This window comes from Rhizophagus irregularis, chromosome 11, assembly GCF_026210795.1.
Source record: "Rhizophagus irregularis chromosome 11, complete sequence".
NCBI classification, from domain to species: domain Eukaryota; kingdom Fungi; phylum Glomeromycota; class Glomeromycetes; order Glomerales; family Glomeraceae; genus Rhizophagus; species Rhizophagus irregularis.
The window spans coordinates 2,160,848-2,184,311 of NC_089439.1; the positions used below are offsets into that span (position 1 = coordinate 2,160,848).

General features: G+C 26.7%; 4 protein-coding genes across 4 annotated transcripts; 2 read left to right on the forward strand and 2 right to left on the reverse strand.

Annotated features, from left to right (window-relative positions):
* Positions 1–4,253: 4,253 nt before the first annotated feature.
* On the reverse strand, positions 4,254–4,631 carry OCT59_002978 (uncharacterized protein; the record flags this gene model as incomplete). Its single annotated transcript, XM_066145317.1, has 1 exon — positions 4,254–4,631. The coding sequence occupies one exon, from the start codon at positions 4,629–4,631 to the stop codon at positions 4,254–4,256; it is 378 nt and encodes a 125-aa protein (XP_065996050.1).
* Positions 4,632–12,268: 7,637 nt separating this feature from the next.
* OCT59_002979 (uncharacterized protein) lies at positions 12,269–12,791 on the reverse strand. Its single transcript, XM_025327301.2, has one exon. The coding sequence runs from the start codon at positions 12,747–12,749 to the stop codon at positions 12,396–12,398; it is 354 nt and encodes a 117-aa protein (XP_025171996.1). The 5' UTR covers positions 12,750–12,791; the 3' UTR covers positions 12,269–12,395.
* Positions 12,792–16,914: 4,123 nt separating this feature from the next.
* Positions 16,915–17,253, forward strand: OCT59_002980 (uncharacterized protein; the record flags this gene model as incomplete). Its single annotated transcript, XM_025327300.1, has 1 exon — positions 16,915–17,253. The coding sequence occupies one exon, from the start codon at positions 16,915–16,917 to the stop codon at positions 17,251–17,253; it is 339 nt and encodes a 112-aa protein (XP_025171995.1).
* A 4,346-nt stretch (positions 17,254–21,599) lies between these two features.
* Positions 21,600–23,069, forward strand: OCT59_002981 (uncharacterized protein; the record flags this gene model as incomplete). Its single annotated transcript, XM_025320172.2, has 1 exon — positions 21,600–23,069. One exon carries the CDS (start codon positions 21,600–21,602, stop codon positions 23,067–23,069), a length of 1,470 nt encoding a protein of 489 aa, XP_025171994.2.
* Between the last annotated feature and the right edge of the window lie 395 nt (positions 23,070–23,464).

The window sequence follows — 23,464 nt, forward strand, 5'->3', positions numbered from 1 at the left end:
AAAAGTTAAGCCACACATATTGCATTCATCCTTTATTTTTATTAAATCCCTTTATTATTGAACGAGTTATTCTTTTAATCAAGTATTCAATATTATCAAAATTTCTGTAGAAAAACTAACAATTTTTTTTTATCAGTCGTATTAATTTAACTAAATTCGGATTTAGGTTTATCTGTAACATTCTCACACACAAAGCATTGTTTTACGTTCTATCATTCTTCAATTCTAAAATAAGAATAAGGCACACAAACTTGCGTGAAATATTCAAATGTAAAATATTCTCCATGTTTAGATTTGGTTAGTTGGATTTCGATATACTTACTGTATTTCAAAGATATTATTTACTTCCGCTATTCCGATATCAAGATTTTTTTTTTTATTACAGGAGCAGATTAAATGACAACTTTAGCCTGTTTTACAAACCGGTTTTAATAGGACCACCAGGCTTGAGCCTCCTGGACATTTTCCTGACATTTTCTGGACAATTCTTTTTTTATAGGGGCGCGCGAGGTAAGCTCATAATAACAAACCGTTAATTCAGTCTTAATTCATATTTACGGGTATCTCGATTATTTTTGAAAATTTTTTATCAACTTGAACTTGAAAGAAACATACCAAGTGAGAATTTATTTTCATAATTAATATCACTGTCATCATTATTCGACCGTGTATTATGTGTATCATTAGTAATAAAGAACAATAATTTAAACATTTACCGGTTTTATAAAACGCTTATTATTTTACAACAGATTTTGATAATGTTTCAAAGATGGTTTAATGATTATTATGCGATGTTTTCGATTTTCTTTTTTAAAATAAAGCAAATTAATTGAAGTCCTGCTTCTAAAAATACCTCTACAAACGTTGCGTGATGAAAAGTAATAAGTAGTTTTAGACATTACATAAAAAATTTCGAGATGAAAGAATCATGGATGATCGATCGTTCTGATAACGTGATATTTGTCTTAATATGGTTTCATATATATAGCAAACTGTTAGATATTTATCTAGAAAAAGATTTTGGACATGTGAAATCATTTAAACCACTTTACATTCAGTTAGGTTGATTTATTATGAATATACCTTATCTTAACGTTAAATGTAATCCGTTTCATAAACAAGAAAAGTGTTTTCATATTGTTGATGAACATTTTTCTTTGCGAGTACTTAACCTAAAAGTTTAATCCATACAATAGATTTGGGATACGATTTTATTCAAATAAAAAAAAAATTGTATGTTTAATATCTAAATACATTATTAAATATGATATTGGTTATAAGCCAACTATTTTTTTTTTTTTATACATACTATACCTTTTTATATGGATAATCCGGGCCTTACAGATGGTATCAGCCAGAAATCCGGAATGTAATCTAGACCGAGGATAGAAAAAAGGGATCATATTTTAGTATATAACGCCGGCAAAGAGTATTATAATGCCAGTCAACTTCATAATGTATTTAAAGCGCTTATTTTCGGGTAAATTACCGAAGCTAATATTAAATGATAAATCATTCCGTCTTTAGATAAGAATGAGCTTAGCATATTGTTTTTGGTTGCAACAGAACATGGGAGCATGTGTTATCAAAAGTGGCATTTCAACGGACTAGAAATTGGAACAGGTTAAGATTAATCTTAACCTGTTAATTACTGGGATAACTAATGCAGGTTGTAATAGTGATGATCATGTGTTATTAACATTTTTTATTTATGATTTGATTATTAACATCAGAAAATCTAATATTTTGATATGACGATAATGAACCTTAAAAAATTCATCTGAAAGTAATCATCATCATCATTATCTATATTAAAAGAATATATAAATATTCTTCTCAAAAAATTGAATTCTAAGTTTTCGTATCATCTCTGAATTCATTTTACTTTGCATAACGCAAGATCCGTTGATAAAAAAACCAGGCTAATATTTTTTTTTTTAGGATCAAAAAGTATAAAATAATATTACTCGAGATACGAAGATATAAGTTGTGTTTATTTATTTAAGTTGGTGTCTCCACGAGAGAAAACTCCAATTATGGCATTTGTGTTCCATTTATGGATAATGTACGAAAAAAAATATACTGTGTAATTTGCTGTTAATGAAAGAACTTTATAATCCGACTCGCTAGGTTTGAATAAGTGTAAAAACGCTCAATAAAAGGGTATGGTTAAATTCACTGACAATCACTTCGCCGACAAACGTTTCACCGATAGTCATTTAACTGACGGTTCATCTTGCCAGTGTCAAAGCTATTTTTAAAGTAACTAATTTAGTTTTTTTCTCATCTAAAATAATAAAAATGGTAAATAAAAAAACTTGGGGCTATGTACTCGTACATATTAATAATTACTAACATGCGATAATAAAAAATTTGAGGCTTACTGTACATATTTACTAAATTAGGATTATTATAGATAATGATCGGCGCGCCAACACTGTGGCAAAGCGCCTAATTTCAATATGCGGCTTTTTATCAAGCCGAAGCGGATAAATCTGCGCCTATTTTCAACAAAATTACCGCTTGTTTAACATTTTGTTGGTAATACGATACAGGAAAAGGCAATAAACAGGAAACGGGAACCGTTGTAAGTCCGCACAGTAAATAGTTTTTGTATAAATTTATACCAATCGGGCTCATTGGCTCGAAATTAGCTTAAATTTATGCAAAAAAATAATCCAAATTTAAGCCAATCTAGACATTTGGTACAAACTTATACAAAAAACTATTTACTGGGCCGGAGCGAAAAACTAAAATTTGCGATCTCATTGGTGACTATCACGTGACGGACAGAGAAATTCACGTGATCGATTTTTTGTGCGTAGACATACAGTCAAACCTTTATATAACGATATGTTGGGACATATATAAAATTTTTAGAAAATATCGTTATATCAAAGTTATGCCGATATTTATATGTCCTCACATATAGTGGGAAAATAAAATTTTATCGGTATATCGAGGTTAGACTGTATATTGTCCTTCGCTTCGCTCCGGATAAAAATTTGATGTATAGTAAATTAAACGCTTATATTATAATTATATGCTAATTAAATGCTAAAAGTCGCATAATAGGAGTGAAATAAGCGGTTATCATGTTGAAATAGGTGCAGATTTGTCTGCTCTGGCTTGCCATAAAAAAGTCGACCCGTGTTTTATATTCCATTTTTTTCCCCATAAAAAGCTCATATTTCCAGAATTAATTTACATTTTCGGAGTCTTACTTGCCAAGTTTATTAATTGGCTATAATTTGTTAAAATTAATAAAAAGGAAATCCGTTTGAAAAATTGAGTAATTAATAAAACACTTGTACTTTGCTGTGGAATGTTCGCGATAAGCCTCGATGTGTTTACATTATTAATGGGTATGTTAGGTCGAAAATGTCTTCTTACAATTCATTGTCTTTTTAGTTGTTTCTGTCTTTTTAAGAAGGCATTTTCATTTGTATAACGTATTTTAAAAAATAATATGCGTATATTAGGAGGACGCGTTAAAATCGGGACATTGCTTAATTGTTTTTGCCCTGTTATTTAGACGACTGTGTATTAAAATTTTTTGTAAAAGAAATAATTTAACCTATTGGCGTTCATGAAAGTAAACCTTGGTCACATTTATACAAAATTATGCAAGTTTAATCAACCAATATGAATACCATCTTTGATTATATTACACAAAACAAATCGTGCCTTTATCCTTTCTTTTTTTTTCGAAATTAATAAATGAAATTTTATCTCTAGTTAGAAAGTGAAATCTTTTATAGTGAATATTCGGTAGTTTATGAAAATTATACACTTGTTTCAATAAAAAAAAAATCAAACGATATATACAAAAAGACGTACGATAAATATGTGTAATACATTCCTCCTCAATATGGCTGTGTTTTTTTTATCGCTCACTCTAGTATCTTATCTATGTTTTTACTACTTAACAATTAACCGTAATTGAAATTAAAAAAAAATGCTAATATCTCGACAAAAATAATCGTGACAGAAAATAACACTATTTTGCTTATATGAAACTAAATAAAATATCCGATATTAAAAAAAATAAGAAGTTCGTTTTACATAATTATAAATTTTTTAATAAACTTATTGTTATATATAGAATAAACCTTAAAAAAATTCCGTAATCTTATAAGAAAAGCTTATATATAATCTTTCGTATGTGTGTGTTTGTGATAAACTGATAGTACGTTAAAGAAAAGTATTTAAATGAAGAGAAAACCGGTCATATTCAGGTATGATTTTTTGCGTTAATTTTCTTTGATAGTTTCATCATTTTTGTCGGAAGCGATAGAAGGAGGGATCATGAAATTTGCCAGTTTTTGTAAATTTTCGAGAGTAAATTGTGATAAATCATATTCCACCTCACACGGTATATTGTTAAGTTTAAATTTCGCATTAAATTTGGAAATTTTATCGACTTCTCTCTTTGGGAGATTTTTGAATTTATCGATAATTTTTTCGAATTTACTTACTTTATCAGAAAAAGTTTTAACACAATTACTCGTATCTTTACAATCCGGACAAAGTTTAGGAGGTCTTTTCCTAACTCTCTTGCTATTATTTAGTTTTATTTTTTGAACGTATTGCGATTTCAGTTCATTTTGATTTGAACGTTTTGACGACATTGCAAAATAAAATAACGGTTCATTTTAATTACATACTCTATAAATGTAAAACTTCGTGAATAGATACATTTACGGAAATAACATGGAATAAAAAAAACCCGGAATAAATTCTTTATGGGGCCAAATTAATGAAATAAAATAATTCCCAATTATGAAATAAATGAACTAATTAAGTTATATAATTCCTTTGTAATTTAATTACCAATTAAATGACTGTCTAGTTCAAAACCTACCTAAATATAGTCGTTATTTCGTTTTTTTTCTTTATTTTCATTATTTACACAATATCCGATGAGTTTACATTTCATAAGCGTTAAAGTATAATCAATCGACTAATTCAAGAACAAATAATAATTTACTTATTATTAAATAAATGAATGTAATACCTTGGGTAAATATATATATATATAAGACTTTTTGAAACAGCTTATTATCTTACTTTTTTTGGACACAATAGATAATATAGATAATAAGTAATAAATTATTTGGATGGTATTAAAAAAGGGTCTAATTTAAAAAAGCGAAACAATACTTTTAGTATTCTTGGAAAGTATTAGTATTTTGTATTTCTATTATTGAAATAATAAGATGCCATATTTTTTTGAATCAATGTTTTGGTGTACAATTTGACTAATATATCTACATAGATCCTTTCAATTATATTTTTTCTGTAATACAAGTTGATTTGGTTATTTATATTATATACATGAACAAAAAGAACATATAATTAAATAATATCTTGTATTCCAAACTCAATCATATCTAATACATTCCTATTGTCATATTTAGGTTCGGTTATGAATTTTTCCCTCGGACATGATAGAATTTAGAATATAATATGCCGAATCTTCACTGCGCGTTACATTTTATACGGACGCGTTGCACACGTTTATATATATATAATGGATTTGATCGCAAAATGAATACTTATTACTCTTCGGTTTAAGAGTGTAATACTCGGCTGTTTAGTATAAACAAATCGATATTCATTTTAAAAAGGGACTAGGTTCATTATATTACTAAATAGAAGATAAATTAGATAAATTTTAATATGTCGAAGTTTTATGAGATTTTGAAATTATTTTTGATTTGTAATTTTATTATGGAACTTCTGGAACTCCAAAGACTCTGGATTAAGGACATTGGCTGATTGGCTTAAAAAATTTTTTTTTACTATTCTTTGTAATTATTTGGATACAAAGAAAATAAATCAAGTGCTGTTTCATCCGTGCATGATTGTTTTTTACAATAGGAATTTTGTTTGTTTTTTATACAACGACCAACCAAAAAGTGCTCTCATTCATCGCATTTACTAGGAATTAAGGCTAAATAAGGATTGTTAATATATAGAACACGTAGAAATCAATCATTCCAAATTAATCGACAAGTGATTTAAATTTATCTTGTTTTACATTAATGGGCATGATCATCATTTAGGGTAGGGTTTTTTTATTTATAAAAAAATTCATTAGCAAAATTTAGAAATAAACAATTCATAACACATTAAATTTTTCTTTGTTCCATTTTTTTTTAGTATTATACATACTGTACTATATATATATATATATTTTTTACATAATTATACAGTCAAAGGAACTTGATCGACAAATCGCAGTCAAAGACGTATGTATGAGTTTTAACGTTGAAAATTTTACGAATTTTTACAACTCAATCGAAATAAAAATGTTAACAGAATAATAACAAAATGATACTGTACTTTGCGGTATATAAGCACCCCTTTTTGCACTTAATGCCGGCAAAGATCTTCATAATCCTGGCCAAATTAGCCATAATTCCGGCCGGGGTGCTTAATTTTGGGGTGCTTACTAACAGCAAAATACGGTAATAATTTATCCGACATAAAGATTGTTTATTAAACTTTTACTGATTTATGCATTCATAATAAATCTGGTTTTTCATGCATGGAAAATAAAATAAAATAAAATAAAATAATAATGTGTGCTTTTGACATTATTATTATTGGTTTATACAAAAAAAAGAAAAAATTTTTAACAAAGTTTTTTTACTCGGGCAATTGTCGAATCCAATCAACTGTGCCGCAGTTCTTTGTTTGGTAATTTGTTATCTTTTCCGAAAAATTAAAAATTTCACCATTATACACCATGCTAATTAAATAGTACTATCACTTCGTAGAGAAATAAAATAATTTTCGGCCTCATTAAATCAAATAATTAACTAAGTGATTTATGCATGAACTTATTCTCTTATTTTTATTAGATTAATACCATTATGTGCATCAAAAACACCCTATATGTGCATATTACGTTAATAATTTTTGTGATAAACATTAGTTTTAGAAGCGATAAACGCCCAACTATGCTTTGCGGACGGAGGTTAAATTGATACGACTAATCAAGAAAAAATGATTAATATTCGGATACTCTCACGTTTTACAGTAAGATACTCATTATATGTGCGTATATATATTAGTTACTTATTAGAAGAATACTGTATTCGTTCAGGAATAGAAAAATGAGGGGCTAAACTATATTTAATTTAGGACACTTAAAGGGTAGCGAAATTCTTGTCACATTATTGCTACCAGAAAACTAGATAATAGTAAAGTATTTTCTTATAACAACCTTAAAAATTCCTTTGGAAAGGATTTTTAAGCATATTATATCCAAGCTTCATACAACAAAATTTCATCAAATAACACAAAAATACAAAGTCTTCCAATGTCATCAAGAAATTGTGGACAACGCGGAACATCACGATTTATTAACGATATAAACCGAAATAGCGTTTCACAAATTCAGTTAATAATTAATTCTAATACTATTGACCGAATCGCCCGAATAACTACGCCACAAATTTCAAATAATCCCATTGAAAATGACTTTTTTAATGGAACAAGTTTTTATGATAACAATAGTTTTGAACATCTAATTTTACCCTCTGGATTTCGATGATAACCTCTTCATTGTTTCGTTAATATAATTTTCATAGCATTTTCATACCGTAACTTTTTTTAAAAAAACTTCGTACTTTTATAATAAATTGCGTTTCTTTGTCGTAAAAAATTGGTTTTTTATTTCATCACAAACACAATAAATATTATAGTAGAATTTACAAGATAGTGGTCTTTAGAATATTTTATTATAATTTATAAGTTATCATATGTTTTTATATAATACTTTTTATATATTTGTCATTCAATGAACTTAGATTAGAGTAATTTTTAAGTTTTTTTTTTCTTGTTTGATTTTAATAAGATTTAAATTTATACTGTACATATTGAAATACGACATATAAGATTTATTTTAGAGTTCAATTATTACCACGTTATTTTGCAACCTCGACGAATAATATCCACACTTTAACGATGATCCTAAATCATCAAAACGAAATTAAAGTACAAAAATTTTCTATTGTATTTGTATTCGAATAATTTAAAATTATTCAACTAATTTCTTTTTTTAACTTGCTTTAATATTTACTTAGTTTGTAAATAAAAATAGTTGCAAAAGTTTTTTTTTTTAAAGCATATTTAGGGATATTATCGTTTTAAATTTATGTTTTGTACTATGAACAATGCAAATTGTTATTGGCCTTTTTCTATCGAATGAGAAAGTTTCAATTAATAAACTTAATAAAAATTATAAAATTATTATACAGTTGAAAAATCCGTATTTAATATCTGAAAAGTGAATAGTAAATAGTTATCAACCTTTTAAAGAACGTGTAAAATCTGTATCTATTTATCATAAAAATGGTCTCCGGTAACTAATATGGAATATAACTTAAGGGTATTTATATAATAATACGTTCAATAAAGTTACAATAGTTTTCACGCGGATTTAAAATAGAATTATACGCTGAATTTCGAATGGTTATTCGTAATTTGTAACCGTAATCGATTGAATTAGCAATTAGTGATTTTTTTTATTTCACTTATAATACTAAAAACATTTACACATTACCCTTTCTAATAAATCCATCCGCAGCAGTATATTATATCACGTATAAAACACAAGAAATTTATTTCGTGAATAACTAAAACAAATTTAAAATGATAATATTTCTAATGAAGGAGATAAGTTAGTGACTAGTGACTCTGCAAGTCAAAATAACATAAGTTCGACAAAGGTTTTCTTGTAATAAAAAAATAAGTGTACTAAATAAGGTGAAGTAAAGTCTTCATTCCCGATAAAAAATTTTTCAGACGTGTCTGGGTTTCTTCGGAAAAAAAACTAGAAAAATCATTTTTCCCAGAATTTTTTTTATAGTGATTACGGTTATAGCCTTATAGGCATTTTAAGTCATATAAGCGAAACTGAAAATATTAAAACGAAGACTGTATTTAATGATAATGTCAGTCAGCATTAAAAGACAATATCTAAAAAAAGGAAAGTCTATATCAATCCCCGCGTTACCCCCTAATTTTTTTTTATTATGATAGTCCATATTAAAAATTATGGCGTAGTATAATTATTAAATATAGAGCTTATATATTGGCTAAAACTATTAGTTTTTTTAGCATAAATTAATGATTTCCGAATTCATAATTCTGGCCTAAATTTTCTTAATTCTGGCCAAAATCGTATTTCCGGCCTAAATTTGATTAAAATTGAAAAATGTAGGTCAAATGTAACATGCATTTATGCAATATAACATTTTTAACTGTTATTATTCAAAATGTTTTTAAGAATTTAATGAACATTTTAATTAGTTTAAAAAGTTAAAAAATCGAGTAAATTCAAGTTGGATCTTGTTGCAAAAACCATTTATTTTTACTACTAAAATATCATTAAAAATAGAATATCTCGCCATCTAGTAATTATAAAAAGATGAATAATAGCTTGTTAGAATCGCCTTATCAAGGCAATTCTAATGGTGATAAAATCGCATTTCCATCATTTATAGATGACGTGTTAGCTTTATGAAGAAGAATAGATGAATATGTAATTCCTCGCCATGTAATGACGGTAAAAAGATGAATAATAGCTCATTAGAATCGTATTATCGAGGCGGTTCTAGTGCTGCTAAAATTGCATTTCTAACATCAATAGGTAACGAGTTAGTATTATTAAAATAAATTTTTATGTGGTGATTTCTCATTAACTATCGATCAGTGATGCCAAAAATATTATTTTAGTACCATTAGAATCACCTCAATAAGACGATTCTAATGAGCTATTATTTGCCCGTTACTATCATTAGATAGCGAGAAATTACATATTCTTTTTTAGAAAAATAACTTATTATCTATTTATGATAAAATTTTGATCTCATCACCATTAGAATCGCCTTGACAAGACGATTCTAACAAGCTATTATTCATCTTTTTATAATCACTAGATGGCAAGATATTCCATCTTTAATGATATTTTGTAAGTAAAAATCATGGATGGTTTTTGTGACTTGTTCCAACTTGAATTCATTTTGAATAATAATGGTTAAAGTGTTATATTACATAAATGCAATTTTATATTTGACCTACATTTTTTAATTTTAACTAAATTTAGGCCGGAATTACGATTTTGGCCAGAATTAAGAAAATCTTGGCCAGAATTATGAATTCGAAATCATTAATTTATGCAATTTATGCTTAAAAAATTAACTTTAGCCAAATTTGATCTACATATATAAGCACTTATATTTAATAATTATACTATGCCATAATTTTTAATATGGCTATTATAATAAAAAAAATTAGGGGTAACATTCGTGGCAATTGATATTGAGGTTATTTGAAGTTATAACAAAGCACGTGAAACATTTGTCCGATAGATGTTCAATAAATTAATTTGGTTACATAATAAATTAGTTCGCCTTACGTCATAATAACAAACAAAGACGTAATCGGTATTATTATTAGTTTATGAATTAGGCTTACCAATATTGTTAAAAATAACATTTTGATAATTTAGTAGGGTTCGTTCCCTGTTCTCTATTTTGGTACTTAATGATTCATTCTATAATTAGAACAAAGTATTTGCATCTGACTAATACTATGGGTTGTGTCTTATGCAGCATATGCTGTACAGTTTCTGTATTTACCAATGATTATAAATCAAAATATTCCGTAAAATTCAGTAAAATCCAGGAAAGCCTTATAAATTCCGTGAATATGCTACATTTACGAAAAACCTAAAAACCTGGAATTTAAAACGGTCAACTTTTTTTTTTTATATATATGAAAAATACAAAATTAAATTGTTAAATCGCGAAACTTTTACCAACTATAAATTTACTAACAAAATAAACAATTTAATTCTTTTGCCAATCATGGCGGCTAAACATATTTTAGCATTTAAATTTTAAATTATCCGATAACAATACTATTATTTCTTTTTTATTCAACTAAATAAAATTAAATCATGCATATGTGCATAATTATTATTGTTTACATTTTTATGAATGAATGTAAAGATTATGTCATAACACGAAACCTGCTGTTGCCATCCTATAAAAATGAAATGTGTTAAATTTGTGTCCATGTGTAAAAAACGTCCAAAAAAGCACCATTTTGTCCGTTATTACAAAAAAACAAAAATTAAACAAAATGGTGCTTTTTTAGACATTTATTACACATGAGCACAAATATTATTCAAATTTTACTCATTTCGTTTTTATAGGGTATACGATTAATAAATATACTTTTATTCAAAACGATTGAAATGATTGGAAAAATAATTTTGTAAAACGCTACACAATATTCTAGAACGATCTATACGTATTGAAAAGTTAAAAGTAAACGAACTAATGAGAAAGTTTTGTGTCAAATTAAATTGATGAAACCAAAAGTAAGATAGCTAGCAACAGAATACACTATTTTTATACACGGCATAAAATGTGTCAAATATGACATAAGAAATTATCATTTAAGCATATTACAGATTTTCATACAATAAATTCACATTATATGATATAAATAATCATTTATATTACTGTATTATGCATTGTGTGACAAATAGAGTTAAATGTAGTTTGGGAATTGAATTATAAATTCAATTGTATTCCAAATTAATGAATAATGTCAAAATTTTAATTTTATCATTTTACTCTTGTAAACCGAGCTATTTTCTGCGATTATATTTTGATTCCCGCGTATTACTAAACCGCGGATTCATTTTTGTAATCATATACTTTGTGAATGTCAAACAACGTTCTCTTGAGGATACACTTTTGACGAAATAGGCGATGAAAATAAACACGAATAAGAAACGCACCGACATTTGATTGGTTATATATGAAATCATTATACAAATTGCTTGATTTATAGGTAGCGTTCAAATTTAAAAAGATGAATTTCTAGTTATTCGTTCATGTATAAATAGGATAAACAATTCGATAGGGGGTAAATCCAATCAAACACAATTCAATCTGTGAATCACCCAATGTTTATTTGTTAGACATTATTAAAAAGATATTTTAAGTTTTTAGTCTTTTAATTAAGTGAAGCGCATCGTTTATCAAAGTTTGATATAAGGTTGTGGTAAATTGTGCATAATGTTTAACGGAACTAATTTATTAATTATTCAGCGACAAATTTGTATTCGTAATAAAATATAGTTTAAGTCTGTTTAAACTTAATAAACTAATTAAACAAACGCTATTAAAAACATTATGTAAAAAACTAGTAAATAATAAGTATACACTAAATCATCAATACTTGATACAAAATAATATTCATTCGTAACATAATTTTAATTTTCTGACAAAACATAAATGCTTAAAATTCCATTAAATAAAGAATTAAAAAATACATATTCAACATAATAAATTGAATTAAAACAATTAGTTTTTTGGTTTGCAATTTTGAGTTGTAAAAATTACCAACTTTTGTAAGTTTTCTAACGTAAAATTTGATAAATCATATTCCATTTCACAAGGAACATTATTTAAAGAGAACTTCGCATTGAATACGGAAAGTTTGTTTTCGGTTTTATTTTTTGGAAGATTCTTAAAATTATCAACAATTTCTTCGATTCTGCTTACTTTACTAGAAAGTAACTTAATATAATCGTTTGTTTCTTCACAATCCGAACATAGCTTTGAAGGTTTCCTTCTAGTTCTCTTGTTATTATTTAACTTAATCTTTTGAACGTATGGCTTGCCACATGTTCTTGATCCATAATTTTTTGATGACATTTGAACGAAAGTCTTAAAATAAAGTTTGTGAGTTACTTTTTTTCTTTTTTTCTTTTTTTATTACGTGTTGACGAGAAATACGGTGTTTGATATCTCTTTATATTTTTAAGATTGTGGCTATGATTACCAAATTTGGCAATATCATGGTCACACTTGCACGTACAATTCTTGTAGAGCTCAAGGTTACTATACTTTTTTATTATTTGGTAAAATTGAATTTATTGGTTCATTATTAATCCGCGGATTATCCGCGACACAAAAATCATGTGGAAAAACTCGATTCCGATCCGATTCATCCGCGAGAAGCCCTATAAAAAATATTGTCCAAACATTGTTCGGTTGTTTGTTCGGAAAATCGACCTCGTTCAGAACATTTACTTGACATTTATTGGACATTCGTCATGATATTGTACGTTTTTTATGTGGTTAAAATTCTCAATCTCCGCATCTTGTATTAAATTGTAACAAATATTGTATAATAGCATGCGAGTGTCTGGAAAATTGGCCCCATTCCGAATATTTATCGGACACACATTTTTTATAGGGATCGATCCCGTACGTATAATTAAATTTAGTTTTAATTCAATTTGTTTACTCATGTAGAATAACGTTTCTGATAAAAGAGTCTCAGACCTTCCCATTTACCTCAAGAACCATTCGTTCCAGTAGAAGTTGTCCTTGAAAAAGAAAGAACGTCAATCTAGATCTCAATCCGTCCATGCACATGATGGATTACAGATATCCGAATTTGAACACTAGGATGGTAATTAAAACAACTTATAAAATTAATATTTTTTTATTTACCCGACTATGCCGTTCTTTTTCTTTTTTAAATAAATCTTTTTTCCCCGGACGGCCGGGCAAAATTAATAATAATTTTATTTATTTGCCTAATATAAAGTATAGAAATCCTCTACTCGGTTGTAAATCCGTCTTGGGCATTTTAGTCATTTATATAACGAAAATTTAATCGGTTGATTTAAATATTTGACGTTAACATTTTTAGATTAATTTCAAAAATAGCGAAAATGAAAAAATCGAATAAAGTCCGGATATACTTATTGCCTTAATCACGTGGAAATTTTGTGTAACTATGCTAAAAAACTAGATCCAAATTTTCTCGTCTTTGCACACTTATTCCTTATCCCCCCGAAAGCCCTCCTGATTCTGTAGCTTATATAATTGCAATAAAAAAACGTGGAGAGAGTCATGACACTCATTTTAAATTAATTTGGAAATCAATAATGATCACATGTTCCTTTATTTACAGTTTCAAGTTAATAAGTAAATAAAATTTTATAAATCAATTGCTTCAAAAGTAAAACAGGTAAAGATTTGTAATAATAAATTGCTGAAATAGGCGATTTGTTATTATATTTGATAATATTTTGGTAACAAAAGTTTTGTTTAACCCCAATAAAAATTTTAATGACAAAGAAATTTTCATCAAATAAATCAAGCGGTAAAATGAAATTACCTGACTATTCAACAAAAACCATACATTTAAAAAGTAATTCCGGTTTTGACTCATGCTAAATATTGATCATTTAGTTACTAGATCAGCATCAACTGCTATTGTTAACGAATCAAAAATTCAGTCTGGTTATTAATCCGATATCCTTGAGTTATAATTCAGTCATTAGAAATACTGCAGTGGCCAATAGGGATTAATGCTATTAATACTGATTTCAATATTGGATGTCTTATAAAAATATCGGTCATTAAAATCCGTCATACAATGATACAATCTTACGTTTTGGCGGAATATTCTATAAATAAAAATTCATTGATTTTTAATTATCAATAAATACATCAAATAATCCAATGAAATTAAAAGAAAATAATTGTATTTATCATGCGGTATAACTTGATCATGTTTGAGTAACATTTAAACATGATGTTTCCTAGGCTGGAAAACAAATTTCGTATCAATTTTAATATGAATTTTAGAACATTAGATAATTAAAACCTCTTTGATTGTTAAAATTATAATTACATCATATGAATATGTAATCTCATAATTCAGGCCAAATTTATTTATCACGTGTAATTAATAATGAACCCATTATTTAAGATTTTTTTTTAACATGTGCGCAAATAAACTATTGATATCAATATTGTACGCAAATAAACTACTAATATCAATATAGTACGATAATGAAAACATCGGTCAAAATAAGTGAAATAACCACAAATCAAAAGTAATCATTTCTTTAGTGAACAAATTTCTATGAAGACAATAATTTCGAATCTTTAATTTTGCCTTCAACATATTTATTAAATTATAATATATGTTTTTGTTACCGTAACGCAACTGAAGGCCCGCAGCATGCATGTGATTTACGCAGTCGCACGCAGGTCTGTAATGCAAATGTGTGACAGGTTACGCCAATTATATTGAAAATAAATTAGGAAATGAACGGTAATTTGGAGATGTATTAATAAAATATTGATACCGTATACATCCGAAATTAAGCACCCTTTTTTGACCGTAATGCTGGCCAGGAACAGCATAACGTAGGCCAAAATTTTCATAATTCTGGCCAGGGTGCTTATTTTCGGGGCTTAATATCGGATGTATACGGTAATAAAATATTGATATAAAAAACTTTAAAATAATGATACAGCAGAAAGAAAAAAGATTTGCTGAAATTAAAAAAATTTTTTTTTTTAAAAAAAAAATGAATGAATGATTATTATTTGTTGCAAAGAACAAATATTTTTAGAGGTTCAAAAAGGAAATAACACGATTTTAGGAAGATTATTCAAAAAAGGAAAAAGTGGTGATTTTTATTGAAGGACGTTTTGCAAGGGATAAACAAAATTTATAATTTCGTATCCAGAAATATTCCTCCGCTTTCTGTTTAATAAACTAATAAGTACAATTATAATTTTAATTAGATTTAAATTAATGCAAAATTTACTCTTAATAATGGTTCATGTTTTATATGTTTATTAGCGCCTATAAAAAAGGTTTGTACTAAATTTGTGCCAAACGGGCCAATCATACAACTCTTATTCAAAATTTGTACTAAAAAATAATATAAAATTCGAACAAATTCTAAACAAATACCGTATGATTAAACGAATTTAGCATAAACTTTTTTTATAGGGATAGAAATCAACTCATATTTCACCAGAAAATTTACATCATTATTTGCAACCTTATAGATATCCGTGCATCAAAGTCAAGATTAGATTTTTATTTCTAGGATAGATTTTTATTTTGATTTTGGAATTTTGATTCCGAAATCTTAAAAGACACTTGGCAAGTTCCTCTATTATGCATTGACTTATTGAACAATTGCCTTTTTTAACTAATTACAGTATATATAAAACGGATTCTAATTATAATAGTGTTTATTTGTAATATTCCAAAGAGGCCGAATCGGGTCTGTTCTGTGAGACATGCTCGAACTCGACCAGAGCTAAACTTGGTTGATCATGGTTTGACTCGAATAACCCGAATCGACCCGTCAAATTGTATTTAAAGAAATTTTTTCAAAGCAAAGGGATGGCCGAATCGACAGGTTGAGTCGAGTTCATACGTGTTACGAGCCATTAAATTATGGGACCAAATCCAATTAGAGGCTCGAGTTGGGTCAATCTTGCAGAGCACTATGAATGAGAGCATGAATTTTTAATTTGTTATTCAGTACAAAATAAATGATTTAGTACTAATATTTAAAAATCATTCATTTATAAGAACGAACGTACAAATGATAAGCAATCATATGATCAAACTAAATGCCGATTTATTATAATTGTTAAAAGCTATTTGAAATTACCACGAGGTGATCATTGATCACGAGTAGAAATAAATCTTTCCTTACGCGTAATCTACCCCAATTGTTGTACCATATATACCTTTCATTGTAATACTTAATAATTTACAATAATAGTTGTACTTTTTTTTTATTTATGAAGATTGAAAATCCACTCTCAAATTTTGGTCTTATTATCGGGGGAAAATGTTTAAAATAATGATCAATATGGATTGATTAACTTTTATAATTTCCAAAGAATATGATTTGTCATCGGACAAGGAATTGCGAAATATAAAATGCGGTTGGAAATCTTACATTCGTTATTTATTTATTTTTTATATGTTACAGGATTTTTAATAAAAATTCTACTTGAATAAAACATTTTATTTCTCTTTTAAATGTCATCAAACAATTGTGAATCAAGTAAATACACTCAAAAGTTTGATCTATGTAATATTAATAATAGAAGGAAAACTCCGAAATTTTGTCCCGATTGTAAAGAAACAGATGATAGTATTAAGTTACTTACTAGTAAAATGAGCAAGATTGAAGAGATTATTGATGGTTTTAAAAATTGTCAAAAGAAAAAAATAGGAAATTTTTCAACGTTCAATGCAAAATTTACATTAAATGATGTACCTTGTGAACTAGAGTATGATTTATCAAGCTTTACTTTAGAAAATTTACAAAAATTAGTAATCTTTACAACTAAAAATCGCACATCCATTAAAAATTAACGTATTTCAGAGTTAAAAAGCTCTATGAAAAAGTGTTTTTTTATTCCTAAATGTTTAGTATTAATTTGTCTTCTCTAATTTTTATATATCTTTTGATAGGATTGACCAAACTGAATTTTAAGAGATTTATTTCATTTTCTTTATAAGATATACTTATGACTAATGTTAGATAACAAAAATTTAATGCGTTAAGCTTTTTATATACAATTTATTCGCGCGTCATTTATCATATAGTTCGTAGCAAAGTTTTAAATTATAAAGACATATATAGACATATATTTTAAGATACGAATTAATTATATGAATTATATGAGCTACAATTAGCAAGTTTATTAGTATGAATAAAAGGACAACCTTTTTTTAGCTAAAGTGCCTATATATTATATTGGACGATACAAAATTATACGATTTCGTAGATTAGAATATTCTTTAAGGAAATATCGGAATGATTTAGATTAACCAGTTTTACAGAATACACCAATATTATTAACGATTTAAAATATATGTTGTGTACAAATGGTCTCATTATATACTTTAAATGTAATATTAACAATATATTTGCGAATATTCGCAATCGACACAACATATACCATATCACACTAAATCTGTATTCCATTATTTTATTGGTCCGATTCTCTTCATTATACGTATTTAAAACATGTAGGACTAAATGCTGTAAAATATATACAGTAAGCATAATTTGTAACTATAAAACTTTTTTGATATTGAATTGCCAAATTTTTAAAGACGGGGAAAAAAAAGATTCAAATATTTAAATTAGCGAATCGGAGATAGTTTATCCAGTGTCATGTGATCAGAATATTATTTAAAAATCACATGATACCGGATAAATCACTTATTGAGCCGAATAACAATAAAATATCCACCCCACTCAGGTGCATATCAAAGGTTATATCATAACCACTTGTGACACAAATAGTAAGGTTATAACCTTTGATATGCACCTGAGTGGGGTGCAAATATCGGTCAATAAACCCGGATTCGTCAACGATCTGTTGATCACAAAAATATTATCAATAAACCCATAAAAGAATTATTCATTCTTGTATGAAACTCATTGACAATTAAAAATAAAATGAATGTCTAATTTTTTCTTGAAAATGAGTTGTCAAAATCTTCCTTTCATTCTGATTCCGATAAGAATAATCTTTTTATTTATCTGTTATCATCTGTCATATGAAATCACTTGTAAGTTACACCTCTGGTTCAAAACTAGGCTTTGTTTGGATTTTTATCATTACTCTTTTTTTTATGATGACAAATATATTATTCATTACAAAGTATTTGACGTAAATAAATGTAACATATTTTGATTATTTACACCCATTCACTTTAAAAATCACGTCAAAATAGGTAAAACTTCGGTGCGATAATTTTTATCAGATTAAATTACCTGTTATGAATATTTATTTAGCTGTCCTGCAAAAGTATCATTCTTGATAGACATGAGGTATTATTCTTGATAGACTTACTGTAAAATATATTATGCATATCAAGATTCTCCTGCATATTATCTATCAAGAATGATATTTTTGCAGCTGTCCTTGAAAAACGTCATTAATAATAAAAAAAAGGTCAACTGATATATAATTTAAAAAATTACTTGCAAATTCTAAAATTTTTTAATGGGATTCCTAATTATGAGTGCATAGAAAGACGGTATTTAGAATAATGAATTTTATTTTTATTTTACGAATACCTTATTTTGTCACACGTCTGAAACATGTTTGAAAGAAACGCAGTCATACTTCTCTTTAACGAATAAATTATTTTTGGCGAATATGCTTGCTGTATTATTGTATTTTATAGAAAAGTATTTAATTTTAAAAGTCATTACATCTTAAAATAGGTTCATTTGACGAGAAAGTCACGAATGAACATTCGGTGATACTAATCCGATGCGGTCTTAATTATTCGGGGAAACACATTTATTATATTGAAAATATAAGGGAACACATTTAAAAATATATTATATTGAAAATACAAGGGAATACATTTAAAAATATATTATATTGAAAATATAAGGGAACACATTTAAAATTTTATTATATTGAAAATATAAAGGAATACATTTAAAAATTTATTATATTGAAAATATCGGAAACTCTTACTGTATATAAAGCTCCGAAAAATTCTCTAGCGAGCTTTTAAATTCGATCCCTTACACATAATATTACTGTATTACATTTTATTAATTTATATCTTAATCATGTCAACAAAAAATTACAAACAAATAACACGCGGGAAGATAAATGCAAATGACATAAACAATGTAATTCCAATCCACGCTTCACGAATTTATTCGATAAATAATGCTGATACAATCGACCGAATAGCACGAATAATTGTACTGCAAATTACAAACATCCTTTCGAAAATGATTTCTTTAATGGGACAAGATTTCGGGAAAATAATACTTTAATTTTATCAGCTGATTCATCGTTTCCTTAAATCATATTTCATCAGTGTATAATCATTGATCGCTTAAATTTGTTCATAGTAATAATTAGTTCAGTCAATCGGCTTGCATTACTTCTATAAATTACTTTTAGTGTTACATATTCTTGCCAATTTTCTTTGGTTATTGGTTAAAAAAAAAATTTCTTTTTTATAATTTTTAAAATTTTTAAATTACAGAATTTTTAGAGGAATTAAAATAATTCTTTTATTAAAGAATATTGCATTTATATTATGTAATTAAAATTTTAATAATACAAATAAATAAATACGGCTCGAGCATCCTAATCGTATAAAATTTCCTTCTATTCTCTGTTATATCTATCCGTGTAACTTTAGCAAAAAATATATATTTGACTACCAATTTTAATTTTTAAAAATTTGTTTTCTAATATCCTTCAAATAAATCCCTTAAGGTGACCTGAAACATCTCTGTATTAATAGAGAATGCATATCACTTAGTCTTATTATAAAAAAAACTCAATAATATTCTAATTTGAAGAAATTTAATTCCCAAATATTTCAATTACCTGCATAATAATAGCCATGGTGGTAACTGTTAAGTCTATGCCGAATTTTTTTACTTCATAATTGGTCATAAGGATGTTCAGTTTGATCACTCACTATTTGACCAATCATAAACTACATAATAAAAATAAATATGCAACCTGTATCACTTGACACGTCACATTACTGAAAATCACGCTTTACTAATTCTTTTTTTGAATAAGAAAGTTTTTTTAAAAAATACCAAAAATTTTTTTCGCTAGCTGTGTCACTTTAATTAACGAGTAATCACATGACAAGTTTAATATTTTTTAATTTGATTAATTTGATTATTATCGCATATATTAAATGACAATTAGTACAATTATCCAATTTTTTAGCAAATATTAAGGGCTTAGCGCAAAACAATATTGTAAAAGACATAAAGTAATGCATAAATAATAGAAAATATGTTAGCACATTTAGAGTATATAATTCCTATTAATATAATATTATTGAAAACTGAGATTTATTAACGATAATATTAATAAGGAAGACGAAATTTGTTAATAAATTAAATCATCCTCAAGCTTTATTATCCCGTCGGAATTTATTTTTACGGTTACGACACGTGCCGTAACGCCGTAATAAAATGTCGTAAATTGTAAATGTCGCAATTTTACATGTAAATATCTAAAAGAAAGATAAAGAAACGAATTTAATATCATTTATTAACGGTAAATTTCAAGAAAGCCTCTTCCCACTTAGCTAAAGTATAGACACCTTAAAAAAAAAAGGAAAAATGTTGTGCGTCATGTGCACTATTAATTTTAATTTTTAGAAAAAAAAAGCCTTATCAGTTACCCATTTATGGCATATATATTTACGGCATTACATCATTAATTTTATTACGGTTACGGAATTATTTACGACATATATTGAAATACCGAAATGTCGAAATACCGTAATTAAGGGAATTTCGAAAATTATTCATATTTGAAATCAGAAGTACTAATTTATCATATAAAGGCTTAAGATCATTTAAAAAGTAATTTTACTATTTCCATGGTCTTTATTTGATCCTGAATTCGCATTTGTTGAATATATTTGTAATCCTATTCAATTTATTATATATATAACAAAATGATTTCCATTCTTAATTCCAATAATATTGCATTCTAAAAAATTATTTAACCCTTTAATTACCAAGACGAACTCAATTGGTAATTAGAAATCATTGTATGATCATCGACTGCTGATCGACTGCGTTGAGGCTGAAGTTGAATTAGTGTTTGTATTACGAATGACTTTAAAAAGTAACTTAAAGTGGAATTACTGAACACAAAAAAAAAAAAAAATTCTTTTTTTTTTAAACAAACAAAATGTCTTGCCAACTTCTCGCCGATTGTCTTAACGAAATATTTGAGTATTTGGAAGACGACAAAGTCACTTTACATTCATGCTTACTAGTCAATCATCTTTGGTGTGAAATTTCTGTTAGAATTTTATGGAGGAATGTTTGGAGATTCAAGTCTACTTCTTCATTTCAATCGGATCAAGTATCATCAAAAATGTTTGATAATATAATCACCTGTCTTCCTGATGAATCAAAAGAAATTTTACATAAGAATGGTATATTTGTCTCAAAGTCAACTTCAAGACCTTCATTTTTTAATTATATATCATTCTGTAAAGTTCTTTCAGTTAATGAAATTGATCTCATAATTCAACACTTTCTCGAAATTCAACGACTAGGATTAACAAGAAGTTTACATTATTATAAATATTTAATTTTACACGAAATATTAAAAATGTATATGAAACAAGTTCCTTCTTTAAAAGCATTAAAATATTTATCAACAAAAAATATTTCCAACATTACTTTAACATATTTTCCTGAATCTATTGGTTGTTTGACGAATCTCTCAGTATTAAGTTGTGGATCAGATATTCATTCCGAATTTTTTTATCAATTATCCCAAATATGTTGTAATATTCGTTCATTAACTGTAGAATTTGAAGGAACAGTTTCAAATGGGTTAAAAGATCTGATCTCTTCACAACATAGATTAGAAAGTTTATCATTAATACAATCTTATAATAGTACAGATTGGAAAGAGCTTATACCTTCATTAAAAAAGCATTCAAACACTTTAATCAAATTAAAGATCAATGGAGGAGAAAATGATGGACCATTATCATTTATTACTAGATTCAAAAATTTACAAGAACTTACTTTATTTTTTGATTACAATGATGCTTTTGAAGATTTTAAAGAATTAAAATTTGTTAAATTTTCACAATTACAAATCTTAAAACTTTCTTTTGGATGTCCAACTGTTGATATCATGATCAAATTTTTTGAAAATAATGGAAAGAATTTAAAAGAATTTTGTACTTGTAATTATGATAATAGATTAAATTTAGCTATAGCAAGATTTTGTCCAAATTTGAAATCACTTTTTACCTTATTTTTGGATAATGAAATAGAAACATTAAAAGCAATTTTTAATAATTGTCAACAATTAGAAAGTATTAAAGTTTGGTGTGGTAATGGATATTTAAATGAATCTGAATTGTTTGAAGCTTTAGCAAATTATTCACCAAAAAATTTTAATGAATTGGAAATATATTTTATAGAAAGAGAAATACTTTCAGAAAATTTAGAAAAATTCTTTAATAATTGGAAAAATCGTATATCACAAAGATCATTATCTTTTATCATTCTAATAGAAGATAATGATACGACAAACATGATAAATAATGAAAATATGAAAATAATTGAGAAATATAAAAATTTGGGTATTATTAAGAAATTTGAAATTAGAGAATATAAGGATTATGAAATTTAATTAATTTTTATATATGATTTGATTTTTAATTGGAAATTTCTAAATTTTTAATAAATCCAATACAAACTGATTTATAGTTAATTATTATATAATATATATGCTTAAATTCTACCTAAATTCTTTTTAATAAGACACAATGATACTCAATGTATAATAATAATAGTATTTTGTTATTATTATTATTATTATTATTCAATGTATTATTCAATGTAACAATCTACAATCTCCATTCCATAGCACCAGGTAGCATTGGGCGATTATATAATAGTAGTAGGCTAGTAGCAATAAGCCAATAACAACAGTAGATTAATACTATTTTTTTAAAAAACATATGCAGGTGGTTCTATTCAATCTCTCTCCGTAAATTTTGACCATAGCAAATTTACATAGTACTT

Coding starts and splice junctions, on each gene's coding strand:
- OCT59_002979 (XM_025327301.2), bottom strand. CDS start 12,749: ATGTCATCAAAAAATTATGGATCAAGAACATGTGGCAAGCCATACGTT.